General features: G+C 43.8%; 1 protein-coding gene across 2 annotated transcripts in view; it reads left to right on the top strand.

The window, feature by feature from the left end:
* The window catches only part of LOC129820914 (5-hydroxytryptamine receptor 2A-like), a 35,181-nt gene extending 20,567 nt beyond the window's left edge, over nt 1-14,614 (top strand). Inside the window, exon 3 of one of the 2 annotated variants that reach the window (XM_055878028.1) lies at nt 11,294-14,614. In XM_055878028.1, coding sequence (XP_055734003.1) covers nt 11,294-12,135 — 842 coding nt within the window. In that variant the 3' untranslated portion in view covers nt 12,136-14,614. The remainder of the gene's footprint in view (nt 1-11,293) is intronic. The other variant, XM_055878027.1, reaches the window with a different exon arrangement.
* The last annotated feature ends 290 nt before the right edge of the window (nt 14,615-14,904 follow it).

Raw genomic sequence — 14,904 nt, forward strand, 5'->3', positions numbered from 1 at the left:
TCTTGTTGTGGTGGTGCTTTGCTGCAGGGGGGACTGGTGCTCTTCACAAAATAGATTGCATCATGAGAATCAAAATGATGTGGATATATTTAAGCAACATCTCATCAGTCAGGAAGTTAATGCTTGGTCGCAAATGGGTCTTCCAAATGGACAATGACCCCAAGTATACTACCAAAGTTGTGGCAAAATGGCTTAAGGACAACAAAGTCAAGGTATTGGAGTGGCCATCACAAAGCCCTGACCTCAATCTTATAGAACATTTGAGGGCAGAACTGTAAAAGCGTGTGCGAGCAAGGAGGCCTACAAACCTGACTCAGTTACACCAGCTCTGTCAGGAGGAATGGGCCAAAATTCACACAACTTATTGGGGAAAGCTTGTGGAAGGCTACCCGAAACGTTTGACCCAAGTTAAACAATTTAAAGGCAATGCTACAAAATACTAATTGAGTGTATGTTAACTTCTGACCCACTGGGAATGTGATGAAAGAATTCAAAGCTGAAATAAATCATTCTCTCTACTATTATTCTGACATTTCACATTCTTAAAATAAAGTGGTGATCCTAACTGACCTAAGACAGGGAATTTTTATTAGGATTAAATGTCAGGAATTGTGAAAAACTGAGTTTAAATGTATTTGGCTAAGGTGTATGTAAACTTCCAACTTCAACTGTACTTGCTCAACAATGCTGTAGGTCATGTAACTGTCTGTTAAATGCAATATGTGTCGTGGACTTAAACGGACAGAGGTTGCTATCTGGTTTTGTCTTAAAACAAAGGTGTGGTTGAATTTATTCTGCTACTGTCTTCTAATGTTTCGGCCTTTAGGCCTATCACGGTCACAAGGCATATGAATTAACAGCAAACAACGAAATTATCACAACACATAGAGTGTAGGTTGTAATGTTTTTGGGGGGGTTACCCAATCACCGCTACTGAAATCAAGACTACAACAGAAGATCAACTTCAATTTGCTTGGGATATTAGATCCATGTGGATCCAGGCTTCATTGGTGTAACGAATGATACAAAATATTCTGGACATTCCTCGCAAAACATGTTTTTTCCAGTGTGGTTGCATCGCATGCACTATCACAACAGCTGTTGTCATTTGACTATCAAATCCCGAAAATTCCTTCCTGGATCAGATTATGATGTGTGGTGAAGCACCACGGTGTAATTTAACAGCTCAACAACAAATGCACATCCAACAAGTATTATTCATAATTATTGAAGGACCATGTTAATGTCAGTATTGATTTAGGTTTTAAGTATCAAGGTATGGTGACTTTTTCGGGTAGAAGCATTCATATTTGTAATCGCATACATTATTTTAGATGTGTGTGCCCATGAAAACGTTTTTCTCTCCTTGCATAAGGAGACACAAAATGTTAAGTAGTTCAAATGAATTTCTGAGATCTCTATACAAAAAACTGTCAGACAGATAGATCCAGTATTCTTATAGGTTTCAAGTTTGTCTAATTTAAATGGTGGGGGGGTGCTAATTTAGAAACTGGTCTTTGTCAAACACCACCACATTGTACTGCTGGAGGAGGGAGGGAGGCAGTGAACGGGGGAAGGAAAGAAGGAGAATGACTGTAATTTAAGTTTCAAGGTCCAAATATTTTAATGTAAGTGTCAAGGCGACTGAACGATCAAGAATTTATAATGGCCTAGTTGATATCCAGCTGATCAAGTCAATGGCCTAGCATGAAAAGGAAATTATGAGCCACTAATGCAGCCTGATCCATCAAGGCGTTAGACTTAGCACAGAACAGGTATTTCCAAGTATTTCTGTCTCGAAGCTGAAGCTGCAGCTAAAATGAGACATGCCCTGCTGTAGTTTCATCAACCAACTTTTAGGGTCCAAATAACCAGATATAAATTTGTTTGACCAAAAATTATTGACATGAGAATAGTTGAGGGTCAATCAGATCTCATCATGACAACTGCCTGTCAAATAAAATTGTATTCACCACATGCTTCGTAAAACAAAAGGTGTGGACTAAATGTGAAATGCTTACTTACTGGCCTTTCCCAACAATGCAGAGAGAAAGAAATAGAGAAATAATAGAAAAGTAAAACACGTAACAATAAAAGTCTCTAAGAGCTTTCTACACCTGGATTGTGCAACGTTTGCCCATTATTCTTTCCACAATTCTTCAAGCTCTGTCAAATTGGTTGTTGATCATTGCTAGACAACCATTTTTAGGACTTGTCATAGACTTTAAAGCAGATTTAAGTCAAAACTGTAACTCGGCACCCAGAATCATTCGCTGTCTTGGTGGCAAGCAACTCCAGTGTAGATTTTGCCTTGTGTTTTAGGTTATTGTCCTGCTGAAATGTGAATTCATCTCCCAGTGTCTGGTGGGAAGCAGACTGAACTAGGTTTTCCTCTGGGATTTTGCCTGTGCTTAGCTCCATTCCATAAATGCTTTATCCTAAAAAACTCCCCAGTCTTTCATGATTACAAGCATACCCATAACATGATGCAGCCACCACTATGCTTGAAAATATGAAGAGTGGTACTTAGTAATATGTTGTATTGGATTTGCCCCAATTTGCAATGAGGACAAAAAGTTAATTGCTTTGACACATTTTTTCCAGAATTACTTTAGTGCCTTGTTTCAAACAGAATGCATGTTTTGGAATAATTTATTCTGTACAGGCTTCCTTCTTTTCACTAGTATTAGCATTAGTATTGTAGAGTAACTACAATGTTGATGATCCATCCTAAGTTTTCTCCTATCACAGCCATTAAACTCTGTAATGGTTTTAAAGTCATCGTTGGCCTCATGGTGAAATCCCTGAGCGGCAACTGAGTTATAAAAGTTGTTCTTCCTCTTTGTAGTGACTTGGTGTATTACTACACTTTGCAAAAATGTAATTAATAACTTCACCATGCTCAAAAGGGATATTCAATGTTTTTTTTTTACCTATCTACCAATAGGTGCCCTTCATTGCGGGGCATTGGAAAGTCTCCCTGGTCTTTGTGGTTGAATCTATGTTTGAAATTCCCTGCTCGACTGAGGGACCTTACAGATAATTGTATGTGTGGGGTACAGAGATAAGGTAGTCATTCAAAAATCATGTTAAACACTATTATTGCACACAGAGTGAGTCCATGCAACTTTTATGTGACTAGATTAGCAAATGTTGATTTATTTAGGCTTGCCATAACAAAGGGGTTGAGTACTTATTGACTTGAAAGATTTCAGCTTTTCATTTTTTATTTATTTGGAAAAAATGTATCATTATGCACGTAACGCTGGTGACAGGTGTGCGCCCTAACAAGCAGCCTGGTGACCTAGAGGCCGGAGAGGGAGCACACGTGACAGTACCCCCTCCTCGGCGCATTCGGCTCCAGCAGCAGGACGACAACCACAGGGACAATCCCGGGGATCTGGAGCGGACTGGTCGCCTCCGCTGAGGAGCAGAAACCAGACAAACCAGCTGAGGAATGAGAGCCTGATGAGCCGGCTGAGACCTCCCCAGTTGCCTCGGTTGAGGCACGGGAACCTGTTCACCCAGCTTAGGCATGGGAGCCTACAAACTGGCTGAGGCCTCCCAGGTAGATCTGGCTCCAACACCCGGACCCGACTTCACCCCAACACAAAAAAAAACACTCCCCAATGATTCCCTTTGTTGAGTCGTCATTCTGTAATGATGTACGCTGAGAGTCGGGAAGCAAGTTCAGGGAGTGAATACGTTTAATTAATAAATGAACAAAACAAGAAATAAAAACAGCGCACCGACATGAAACAGAAACAATGACGACTGGTGAAGAAACCAAAGGGAGTGACATATAAAGGGCAGGTAATCAAGGAGGTGATGGAGTCCAGGTGAGTGTCATTATGCACGTAACGCTGGTGACAGGTGTGTGCCCTAACGTGCAGCCTGGTGACCTTGAGGCCGGAGAGGGAGCACACGTTACAGGCTGTATAACAACAAAATGTGGAAAAAGTCATGGGGTGGGAATACTTTCTGAATGCACTGTATTTGATTAACTATTTAACTAACTATTTAGCAGTCTTAGGGCTTGGAGGTAGAAAATGTTCAGCGTCCTGTTGGTTACAGACTTGGTGCATCGGTATCACTTGCCGTGCAGTAGCAGAGAGAGCAGTCTATGACTTGGGTGGCTAGAGTCTGACCATTTTTAGGGCCTTCCTCTGACACCACCTGGTATAGAGGTCCTGGATGGCAGGTAGCTCCATCCCAGTGATGTTCTGGGCCATAGTCACTAGCCTCTGTAGTACCTTGCGGTTAGATGCCAAGCATTTGCCATACCAAGTGGTGATGCAGCCAGGCAATATGCTCGCAAAGGTGCAGGTGTAGAGCTTTTGAGGATCTAAGGGCCCATACCAAATATTTTCAGCCTGCTGAGGGGTAAGAGGCCTTGTCATGCCCTCTTCATGACTATTGGTGTGTTTGGAACATGATAGGTCCTTAGTGATGTAGAACACCCACTCCACTTCATCCCCGTCGATATGAGTGCTCGGCACTCTGTTTCCTGTTGTCCACGATCAGCTGCTTTTCTGAGGGAGAGGTTGTTGTCCTGGCACCACACTGCCAGATCTCTGACTTCCTCCCTGTGGATGAACAGGGAGTACAGGAGGGGACTAAGCACACACCCTTGAGGTGCCCCTGTTTTGAGGGTCAGCATGGGGGATGTGTTGTTGCCTAACCTCACCACATGTGGGTGTCTAGTCAGGAAGTCCAGGATCCAGTTGCAGAGGGAGGTGGTCAGTCCCAGGGTCCTTAGCTTAGTGATGCGCTTGGAGGGCACTATGGTGTTGAACGCTGAGTTGTAGTCAATGACTTGTGTGGCTCCTTTCCAATGGCTCAATACCACCACTAATGATCCAGTCTTGCTGTGTAGAGACCCAGGGAGGCAGGGAGGGACAATGTCACATAGAACCAGGGAAGCAGAGAGAGACAACACACAATGTAGGGAGAAATGAACTCCTGATATGACTCACCATTCCACAGGTTCCAGGTCCCAAGCGGAGCGCTAGAATATGATACGATGCCACCTGCAAATTAAATAAGATTATGTATGTCACTGCTGCTTATCTACATGTTAGGTCTCTTTTATCTGCACACGGCAGAGAGAGAGAGAGAGGCTGAGGTGTAGCTGATGTTACACAGAACTGAGATGATGTATGCTGTTTAACAAACCCTGGAACAGTGCTGCTACTGCCCAGCCTATTGCACAAGAATGCTACCATAGAGAGACATCCCTGAAGACCTTACAAAATCCCACACATACACAGAACACACATGTCTACACGTACACACACCTCATCCTGTACACACGCACACCCACCTCATCCTGCCGTGACCAAGGAATGTTCCTTGGCCATGACCAGGACGTTATTATTTGATTTGGTTTGATTAACAAGATAACTTTTGTAAGACTGCCAAGCTCAATTAAAGAATAATACTATTTGGTCTTTGAAACCGGCAGTTATTTTCTTTCCTGTTGAATCATTAAGGAGGTTCCTGTAGCTTCCTGTATCTCTGTCATGTATTGTGCCTCAATGTTGGTCTGACAGACAGAGACTGAAAGCATCCCTCTGGGCTATTTTTCTCCCTTCAGACACACTAAGCTATAGTTTCCTCGAACAAAAAAAACACGCAATAACCAAAGTCGTAACAATGTACGTGTTGGCATCAGCAGCTCCATGATAATGTAACTGCCACTGAAAGATTTTTTGCAAATATGGAGAAATAATTAGCTGAGCTGTGTTTATTGGAGTAGTAGTAAATTGCTCCTACAGAGCAGAGATACTGACCTAAGGTCAGTTTAACATTTTTTCTTCCTGGGGTCAAGCTCATGTTTTGTGTCAGTGTGGTCTCCAACCCGGAGCTCTTTGTGTCTGTGGTTCTGGTGTGGAGGTGTTAGTGGGGAACCATGGCAGAGATGGTTGAGATGTCTGGATCAGGTATGTGTTCTTTGGTCTGTCTCCAACTGCTGGGCCGGGTGTGCTGCTGCTCTGCTCTACAGAAACCACTGAAGACCCAGGGCAACGTGAAGCTAGTCCAAACAACCTGTAATACTAGGGTGGAATGGAGTAAAGACACATGATGGGGGTGGATAGTAACAGAGAATGAATATAAACAAAGGATTACATGATGAAATGTTGGACTTGAGTCATATGATTGATTCAGGGTTCCATGGCCATCTGGATAGCAGAAGATTGTCTTGACTATATGTCAACTGCTTCCACATCCCAACCCACACAAGAAGACATCTCTTGATGCGATTGCGTTTCTGCATTTCAAGTTTGTCTTGGTTCATCCTTTAAACATGCCCTGGATTTCAACAAAGCCAGCCAAAAATAATTGATTACAATCCCTCCCTGGTTAAGAAAAGATCAACTCGAAGGAAAAACTCCACCTTTCTTTCTCCTTTTAGTCTCAACCCCTTCCAAATAGTGCATTCGGAAAGTATTCAGACCCCTTCCCTTTTTCCACATTTTGTTACGTTACAGCCTTATTCTAAAATCGATTAAATATGTTTTTTTCCTCATCAATCTACACACAATAGCCCATAATGACAAAGCAAAAATAGGTTTTTAGAATCTTTCGCAAATGTATCATCCTGGAGATATTTCTACAACTTCCTTGGAGTCCACCTGTGGTAAATTCAATAGATTAGACATGATTTGGAAAGGCACACACCTGTTTATATAAGGTCCCACAGTTGACAATGCATGTCAGAGCAAAAACCAAGCCATTACTCAAAGGAATTGTCAGTAGAGCTCCAAGACAGGATTGTGTCGAGGCACAGATCTGGGAAAGGGTAGCAAAACATTTCTGCAGCATTCAAGGTCCCCAAGAACACAGTGGCCTCCATCATTCTTAGATGGAAGAAGTTTGGAACCTCCAAGACACTTCCTAGAGCTGGCCATCTGGCCAAACTGAGCAATCGGGGGAGAAGGGCCTTGGTCATGGAGGTGACCAAGAACCCGATGGTCACTCTGACAGAGCTCTCCAGAGTTCCTCTGTGGCGATGGGAGAGCCTTTCAGAAGGACAACCATCTCTGCAGCACTCCACCAATCAGACCTTTATGGTAGAGTGGCCAGACGTAAGCCACTCCTCAGTAAAAGGCACGACAGCCCACTTGGAGTTTGAGTGGCCTGCCAGAGCCTGAACTTGAACCCAATCGAACATCTCTGGAGAGACCTGAAAATAACTGTGCAGCGACGCTCCCCAACCAACCTGTCAGAACTTGAGGGGATCTGCAGGGAAGAATGGGAGAAACTCCCCAAGTGTGCCAAGCTTGTTGCGTCATACCTAAGAAGACTCTCGGCTGTAATTGTCAGAATGGTGGGTGTAGCTGGTGTATGCAGTCAGGTGCAGGAGAGCAGAGAATTGGGAGCAATGTAACTTTACTCAGAATAATGAATGGTGCAAGGTAAAACAATACACTTGCCCAAACACAAAACACACGAGCATCAACTTTTACGCACGGGCAAGAAACAGCACCCGTCGAAATAATCAGTCACCAACATACCGAACATGACATAAAACAATCCCGCACAACGCCATGGGGAAAACAGAGGGTTAAATACATGAACAATAATTAGGGGAATGAAAAACAGGTGTGTAGAAACAAAGACAAAACAAATGGAAAATGAAAAGTAGATCGGCGATGGCTAGTAGACCGGCGATGCCGACCGCCGAGCGCCGCCTGAACAAGGAGAAGAACCAATTTCGGCTGAAGTCGTGACAGTAATCACTGCCAAAGGTGCTTCAACAAAGTACTGAGTAAAGGGTCTGAATAGTTCTGAATCGTTATTTCTAACACATTTGCAAAAAACTGTTTCTGATTTGTCAATATGGGGTATTGTGTGTAGATTGATGAGGGCGAAAAACGATTGAATCCAGTTTAGAATAAGGCTTTAACCCTGTTTGGGATAGGGGGCAGCATTTTCACGTTCGGATGAAAAGCGTGCCCAGAGTAAACTTCCTGCTACTCAGGCCCAGAAGCTAATATATGCATATTATTAGTAGATTTGGATGAAAAACACTCTGACGTTTCTAAAACTGTTTGAATGATGTCTGTGAGTATAACAAAACTCATATGGCAGGCAAAAACCTGAGAAAAATCCAACTAGGAAGTGGGAAATCTGAGGTTTGTAGTTTTTCAACTCATTGCCTTTCTAATATACAGTGTAAATGGTGTCATATTGCACTTCCTAACGCTTCCACCAGATGTCAACAGTCTTTAGAACTTTGTTTGAGGCTTCTACTGTGAAGGGGGAGAGAATGAGAGCTGTTTCAACCAGGTGTCTGGCAGAATGCCATGAGCTGGTCACGCGCGTGGCCGTGAGAGCGACCTGCGTTCCTTTGCATTTCTAAAGACAAAGGAATTGTCTGGTTGAAACATTATTGAAGATTTATGTTAAAAAACATCCTAAATATTGATTCTATACATTGTTTGACATGTTTCTACAAACCGTAATATAACTTTTTGGACTTTTCGTCTGAACTTTCGCCTGGACTTGCCCGCGCCTCGTGAGTTTGGATTTGTGAACTAAACGGATTTGTGAACTAACAAAAAGGAGGTATTTGTACATAAATGGACTTTATTGAACAAAACAAACATTTATTGTGGAACTGGGATTCCTGGGAGTGCATTCTGATGAAGATCATCAAAGGTAAGTGAATATTTATAATGCTATTTCTGACTTCTGTTGACTCCACAACATGGCGGGTATCTGTATGGCTTGTTTTTGTGTTTGAGCGCCGTACTCAGATTATTGCATGGGGTGATTTTTCCGTAAAGCTTTTTTGAAATCTGACACAGCGGTTGCATTAAGGAGAAGTATATATTTAATTCTGTGCATAACACTTGTATCTTTTATCAAAGTTCATGATGAGTATTTCTGTAAATTGATGTGGTTCTCTGCAAATTCGCTGGATGTTTTCGAGGCACAACATTACTGAACATAACGCGCCAATGTAAACTGTAATGTAAAGATTTTTGGATATAAATATGAACTTTATCAAACAAAACACACATGTATTGTGTAACATAAAGTCCTATGAGTGCCATCTCATGAAGATCATCAAAGGTTAGTAATTCATTTTATCTCTATTTCTTCTTTTTGTGACTCCTCTCTTTGGCTGGAAAATGGCTGTATGTTTTCTTGTGACTAGGCTCTGACCTAACATAATCATATGGTGTGCTTTCCTGTAAAGCCTTTTTGAAATCGGACATGATGGGTAGATTAACAAGAAGTTAAGCTTTAATTTGGTGTATTGCACTTGTGAATGTATGAAAGTTAAATATTTCTCAAAAATAATTTTGAATTTCACTCTCTGCCTTTTCAGCGGATGTTGTCGAGGCAGAACCCCTAGCCTTAATTAACATAGCAGAATGTCGGCCTGAATACATTTCCAAATGCACTGTATATCTTTAGAGGGGGCCCACTGGGCACAGACGTCAATTCAACATCTATTCTTGTTGGTTCCAAGTAATTTCATTGAAATGACGTGGAAACAACATTGATTTAACCAGTGTGTGCCAAGTGGGAGGAGATCATCAGGGTGAAGAGAAACGCAGACAAAACGTACATTTGTATTTCCGAATTCTGGGTATACAAGCATGTTGATGGATTTTTGGCCTCCTAAATATGACAATAAAATGCTGACTGTAGCCTTGTCAGAAAATAAAATAAAATTGTATTTGTCACGTGCCGAATACAACGGTGGTAGACTTTACTCTGAAATGCTTGCTTACGAGCCCTTCCTAACGATGCAGAGTTTAAAAAGTATATAAATATTAAAAACAGTAACACAAGAGGAATAGAATACACAATAATAAAGCTAGAAACAAGGGAGTACCAGATCAATGTTCAAGTGTATGAGGTTTTTGAGGTAGATATGTACATAAAGGCAGGCTAAAGTGACTAGGCATCAGGATAGATAATAATAAGGTATTGGAGGTAGATATGTACATGAAGGCAGGGTAAAATGACTAGGCATCAGGATAGATAATAATAAGGTATTTGAGGTAGATATGTACATAAAGGCAGGGTAAAATGACTAGGCATCAGGATAGATAATAATAAGGTATTTGAGGTAGATATGTACATAAAGGCAGGGTAAAGTGACTAGGCATCAGGATAGATAATAATAAGGTATTTGAGGTAGATATGTACATAAAGGCAGGGTAAAATGAGTAGGCATCAGGATAGATAATAATAATAGTAAAATAAAGAACAAAGTAGCAGCAGCATATGATAGTGTGAGTGTGAAAGTGTTTGTGCGTATGTAGTGTATGTGAATGTGTGGGGTTTTTGTATGAGAGTATCAGTGTAGTGTGTGTGTGTATATAGTGTACAATAATAACCCAACACTTCCCCAACCTACCAGGAGAAGAGAGCTTTCATTGACCCAGAGAGGAAGAGCAAGGAAATAGTCATTTCAGAGCAGTCGTTTCGGATGTATAACCCACCCCAACCCCAAAAATGAGTTTAAGTCTCATCCTTCTTCCAAACAAAGTCATGAACGTGTAATAAAACGAGGGAGGATTTAATTTCTTTCGGATCAGGATGCGAAGGAATTAACTGGGCCAAACAAGTTTCACAATGACATGTCCAGGAGTGGAATGTTAACTTTCAATTGACTGATTTCCTCATATGAACTGTAACTCAGTCAAATCTTTGAAATGGTGGCATGTTGCGTTTATATTTCTGTTCAGTATACTTGCAAATGGGAGGTTATAAATCATTGAATATGTTACCCATGCTTAAAGTGATGGGATCTTAATTCCCTGTCTATTTTCCTGCTCTGAACCCCAAAATGTCAGTCAGTGTCAGGCCAGTTGCACCTCTTCCCTGAGGGTATTAGGGTCTCTGCATCTAACTGTGTTGCTGTGGGGATGAAAGCCATAGTGAATGGCTCCAGATGCATCTGTCCCTCTCTCTCCCAAATGCAGTTATTGGACGCTAATGATAATAGTGCTGACTGAATCTGTGAGGGGAAATTGCAGGGTTTATATGTCCTGGTGGGCAGACAGTGGCGATATGAGGGCTATTGCATTAATAATGCAAGAGGATCCTGCCCTGGTGGCTTGATTTACGGTTGGAATGAGCAACAGGTTGACTATGATTGTTGACTTTTTTTACTTTTTGATAATACTGGTACAATCTTGAAGCGCCACGTTGCTCTGGTTTAGGCAGAGACAAGCTGTAGAAAATTACTTTGAAATCTCAAGAAATGGAACACACACAAACACACAAACCACACACCAAAATAACTTCTCTCTGTGTCTCTCTGTAGGTATCTCCATGCCCATCCCTGTCCTAGGCCTGCAGGACCACAGAAAGGTATTTAAAGATGGCAGCTGCCTGCTGACAGATGACAGTTTCGTCCTGGTAGGCTCCTTCGTGGCCTTCTTCGTCCCCCTCACCATCATGGTGGTCACCTACTTCCTCACCATCAGCGCCCTGCAGAATGAGGCTACCCTCTGCCTGGACCAGCTGGTGCCCAGGCCCAAGTGGAGTGCCACCCTGACCCTGGGATTCTTCCCACAGTCCTCGCTCTCCTCAGAGAAGCTCTTCTTCAGGCGTTCGCTCAGCCGCGACACGAGAGGGGTGGGAGGAGGGGTTGGCGGGGCTGCGGTGGACCCGCAGTACGGGCGTCGTACCATGCAGTCAATTAGCAATGAGCAGAAGGCCACCAAGGTCCTGGGTGTGGTCTTCTTCTTGTTCGTGGTCATGTGGTGTCCCTTCTTCATCACCAATGTGCTGGCAGTGGTGTGCAACCCCATGAACTGTGACCCCTGGGTGATGGGGGGGCTGCTGAACGTGTTTGTGTGGGTGGGATACCTCTCCTCAGCCGTCAACCCTCTGGTATACACTCTGTTCAACAAAACGTACCGTGCAGCCTTCTCCCGCTACGTACGCTGCCAGTACAGCCCGGAGAGGAAGCCTCTACAGCTCATGTTGGTTAACACCATCCCTCCACTGGCCTACAACTCCACCCACCTGCCCATGGAGGAAATGGGATCCCTCAGGAATGGGGCCCACAGTGGTGGAGGACCAAATCAAACTCATAGAACGACAAGGCACCCAGAGACCAAGATGAGAGCATCAGCTGTGTGTGAGGCTGTGAGCCTGTGAGCACTGAATTGCCCATAATGCTAGTGAGATGTGCTGTGTTTTGATCACGATCTCACCTTGTTTTCGGAAGGAAACCTTGGGGACGGAGGGTCCTGTGCTGGAATGTGTTCAGTAGCTCTGTGGTGAGACTCATGCCAGAGAGGAATATGTGAAGCGAGAGGGTCCACTCCTGTCAAAATCTGTCCACGCGCGAATACAGTGATAAGCTGCAGGAAGTACAGAGAGAGGAAAAGACACAAACTGCCTCACAAACACTTAAACTAGTAACACCAGAAGAGAACAACTGAGCTAAAGCAAAATTATCAGCAATAGCCAGGGGCCACGAGGGGATACATTTCCCCAAAATGTTCATACACATAGCCAGGATACCAGACGGTTTAGCTAACATTCCACTCCTTGTGTGCCAAAGATGTGTCACAATGACACATCAAGGAGTGGATTATTAACTAAACAGACTAGTACCTAAGCTACAGTGGCTTGCGAAAGTATTCACCCCCTTGGTATTTTTCCTATTTTGTTACCTTACAACCTGGAATTTAAATAGATGTTTTGGGGGTTTGTATCATTTGATTTACACAACATGCCTACCACTTTGAAGATGCAAAATATTTTTTATTGTGAAACAAACAAGAAATAAGACAAAAAAAATGAAAACTTGAGCGTGCATAACTATTTTTCCCCCCAAAGTCAATACTTTGTAGAGCCACCTTTTGCAGCAATTACAGCTGCAAGTCTCTTGGGGTATGTCTCTATAAGCTTGGCACATCTAGCCACTGGGATTTTTGCCCATTGTTCAAGGAAAAACTGCTCCAGCTCCTTCAAGTTGGATGGGTTCCACTGGTGTACAGCAATCTTTAAGTCATACCACAGATTTTCAATTGGAATGAGGTCTGGGCTTTGACTAGGCCATTCCAAGACATTTAAATGTTTCCCTTAAATCAATCAAGTGTTGCTTTAGCAGTATGCTTAGGGTCATTATCCTGCTGGAAGGTGAACCTCCGTCCCAGTCTCAAATCTCTTGAAGATTGAAACAGGTTTCCCTCAAGAATTTCCCTGTATTTAGCGACATCCTTCAATTCTGACCAGTTTCCCAGTCCCTGCCGATGAAAAACATACCCACAGCATGATGCTGCCACCACCATGCTTCACTGTGGGGATGGTATCCTCGGGGTGATGAGAGGTGTTGGGTTTGTGCCAGACATAGCGTTTTCCTTGATGGCCAAAAAGCTCAATTTTAGTCTCATCTAAGCTGAGTACCTTCTTCCATATGTTTGGGGAGTCTCCCACATGGCGAACACCAAATGTGTTTGCTTATTTTTTTAAGCAAGGGCTTTTTTCTGGCCACACTTCCATAAAGCCCAGCTCTGTGGAGTGTACGGCTTAAAGTGGTCCTATGGACAGATACTCCAATCTCCGCTGTGGAGCTTTGCAGCTCCTTCAGGGACATCTTTGGTCTGTTTGTTGCCTCTCTGATTAATGCCCTCCTTGCCTGGTCCACGAGTGTTGGTGGGCGGCCCTCTCTTGGCAGGTTTGTTGTGGTGCCATATTCTTTCCATTTTTTAAATAATGGATTTAATGGTGCTCTGTGAGATGTTCAAAGTTTCGTATATTTTTTTATAACCTAACCCTGATCTGTAATTCTCCACAACTTTGTCCCTGACATGTTTAGAGAGCTCCTTGGTCTTCATGGTGCCGCTTGTGTAACGGCTCTCTTTCGGTGAGTGAGTTGACCAAGGCGCAGCGGGTTGTGAATACATAATGAACTTTATTTAACAAGACGAAAACTAAACACACGAAGAACACTTGAATAATTTTACAAAACAACAAAACGAACTAGACAGACCTAAACTATCAACTTACATGAAACGAGGAACACATAAACAGGAACGACCGAACGAACGAGATGAGACGAGACAGTACCGTGTGGTGCAACAAACACAGACACAGTGACAATCACCCACAAACAAACAGTGAGAACACCCTACCTTAATATGACTCTCAATTAGAGGAAAACGCAAAACACCTGCCTCTAATCAAGAGCCATACCAGGCAACCCAAAACCAACATAGAAACGGAAAACATAGACTGCCCACCCAAAACTCACGCCCTGACCATCACACACATAAAAAACACCAGAAAACAGGTCAGGAACGTGACAGAACCCCCCCCCCCCTCAAGGTGCGAACGCCGGGCGCACCAGCACAAAGTCCAGGGGAGGGTCTGGGTGGGCATCTGACCACGGTGGTGGCTCAGGCTCCGGACGCTGTCCCCACACCACCCTAGTCACTCCCCGCTTCTGTATCCCCCTCCCAATGACCACCCTCCAACTAAAACCACCTAAATGAAGGAGCAGCACCGGGATAAGGGGCAGCACCGGGATAAGGGGCAGCACCGGGATAAGGGGCAGGTCCTGGCTGAGGGACTCTGGCAGGTCCGGGCTGAGGGACTCTGGCAGGTCCGGGCTGAGGGACTCTGGCAGGTCCGGGCTGAGGGACTCTGGCAGGTCCGGGCTGAGGGACTCTGGCAGGTCCGGGCTGAGTGGCAGCTCCTGACTGAGTGGCAGCTCATGACTGTAGGGCAGCTCATGACTGTAGGGCAGCTCATGACTGTAGGGCAGCTCATGACTGTAGGGCAGCTCATGACTGTAGGGCAGCTCATGACCGGAGGGCAGCTCATGACTGTAGGGCAGCTCATGACTGTAGGGCAGCTCATGACTGTAGGGCAGCTCATGACCGGAGGGCAGCTCATGACCGGAGGGCAGCTCATGAC

Source organism: Salvelinus fontinalis, chromosome 23 (genome assembly GCF_029448725.1).
Source record: "Salvelinus fontinalis isolate EN_2023a chromosome 23, ASM2944872v1, whole genome shotgun sequence".
In the NCBI taxonomy this organism is placed as follows: Eukaryota; Metazoa; Chordata; class Actinopteri; order Salmoniformes; family Salmonidae; genus Salvelinus; species Salvelinus fontinalis.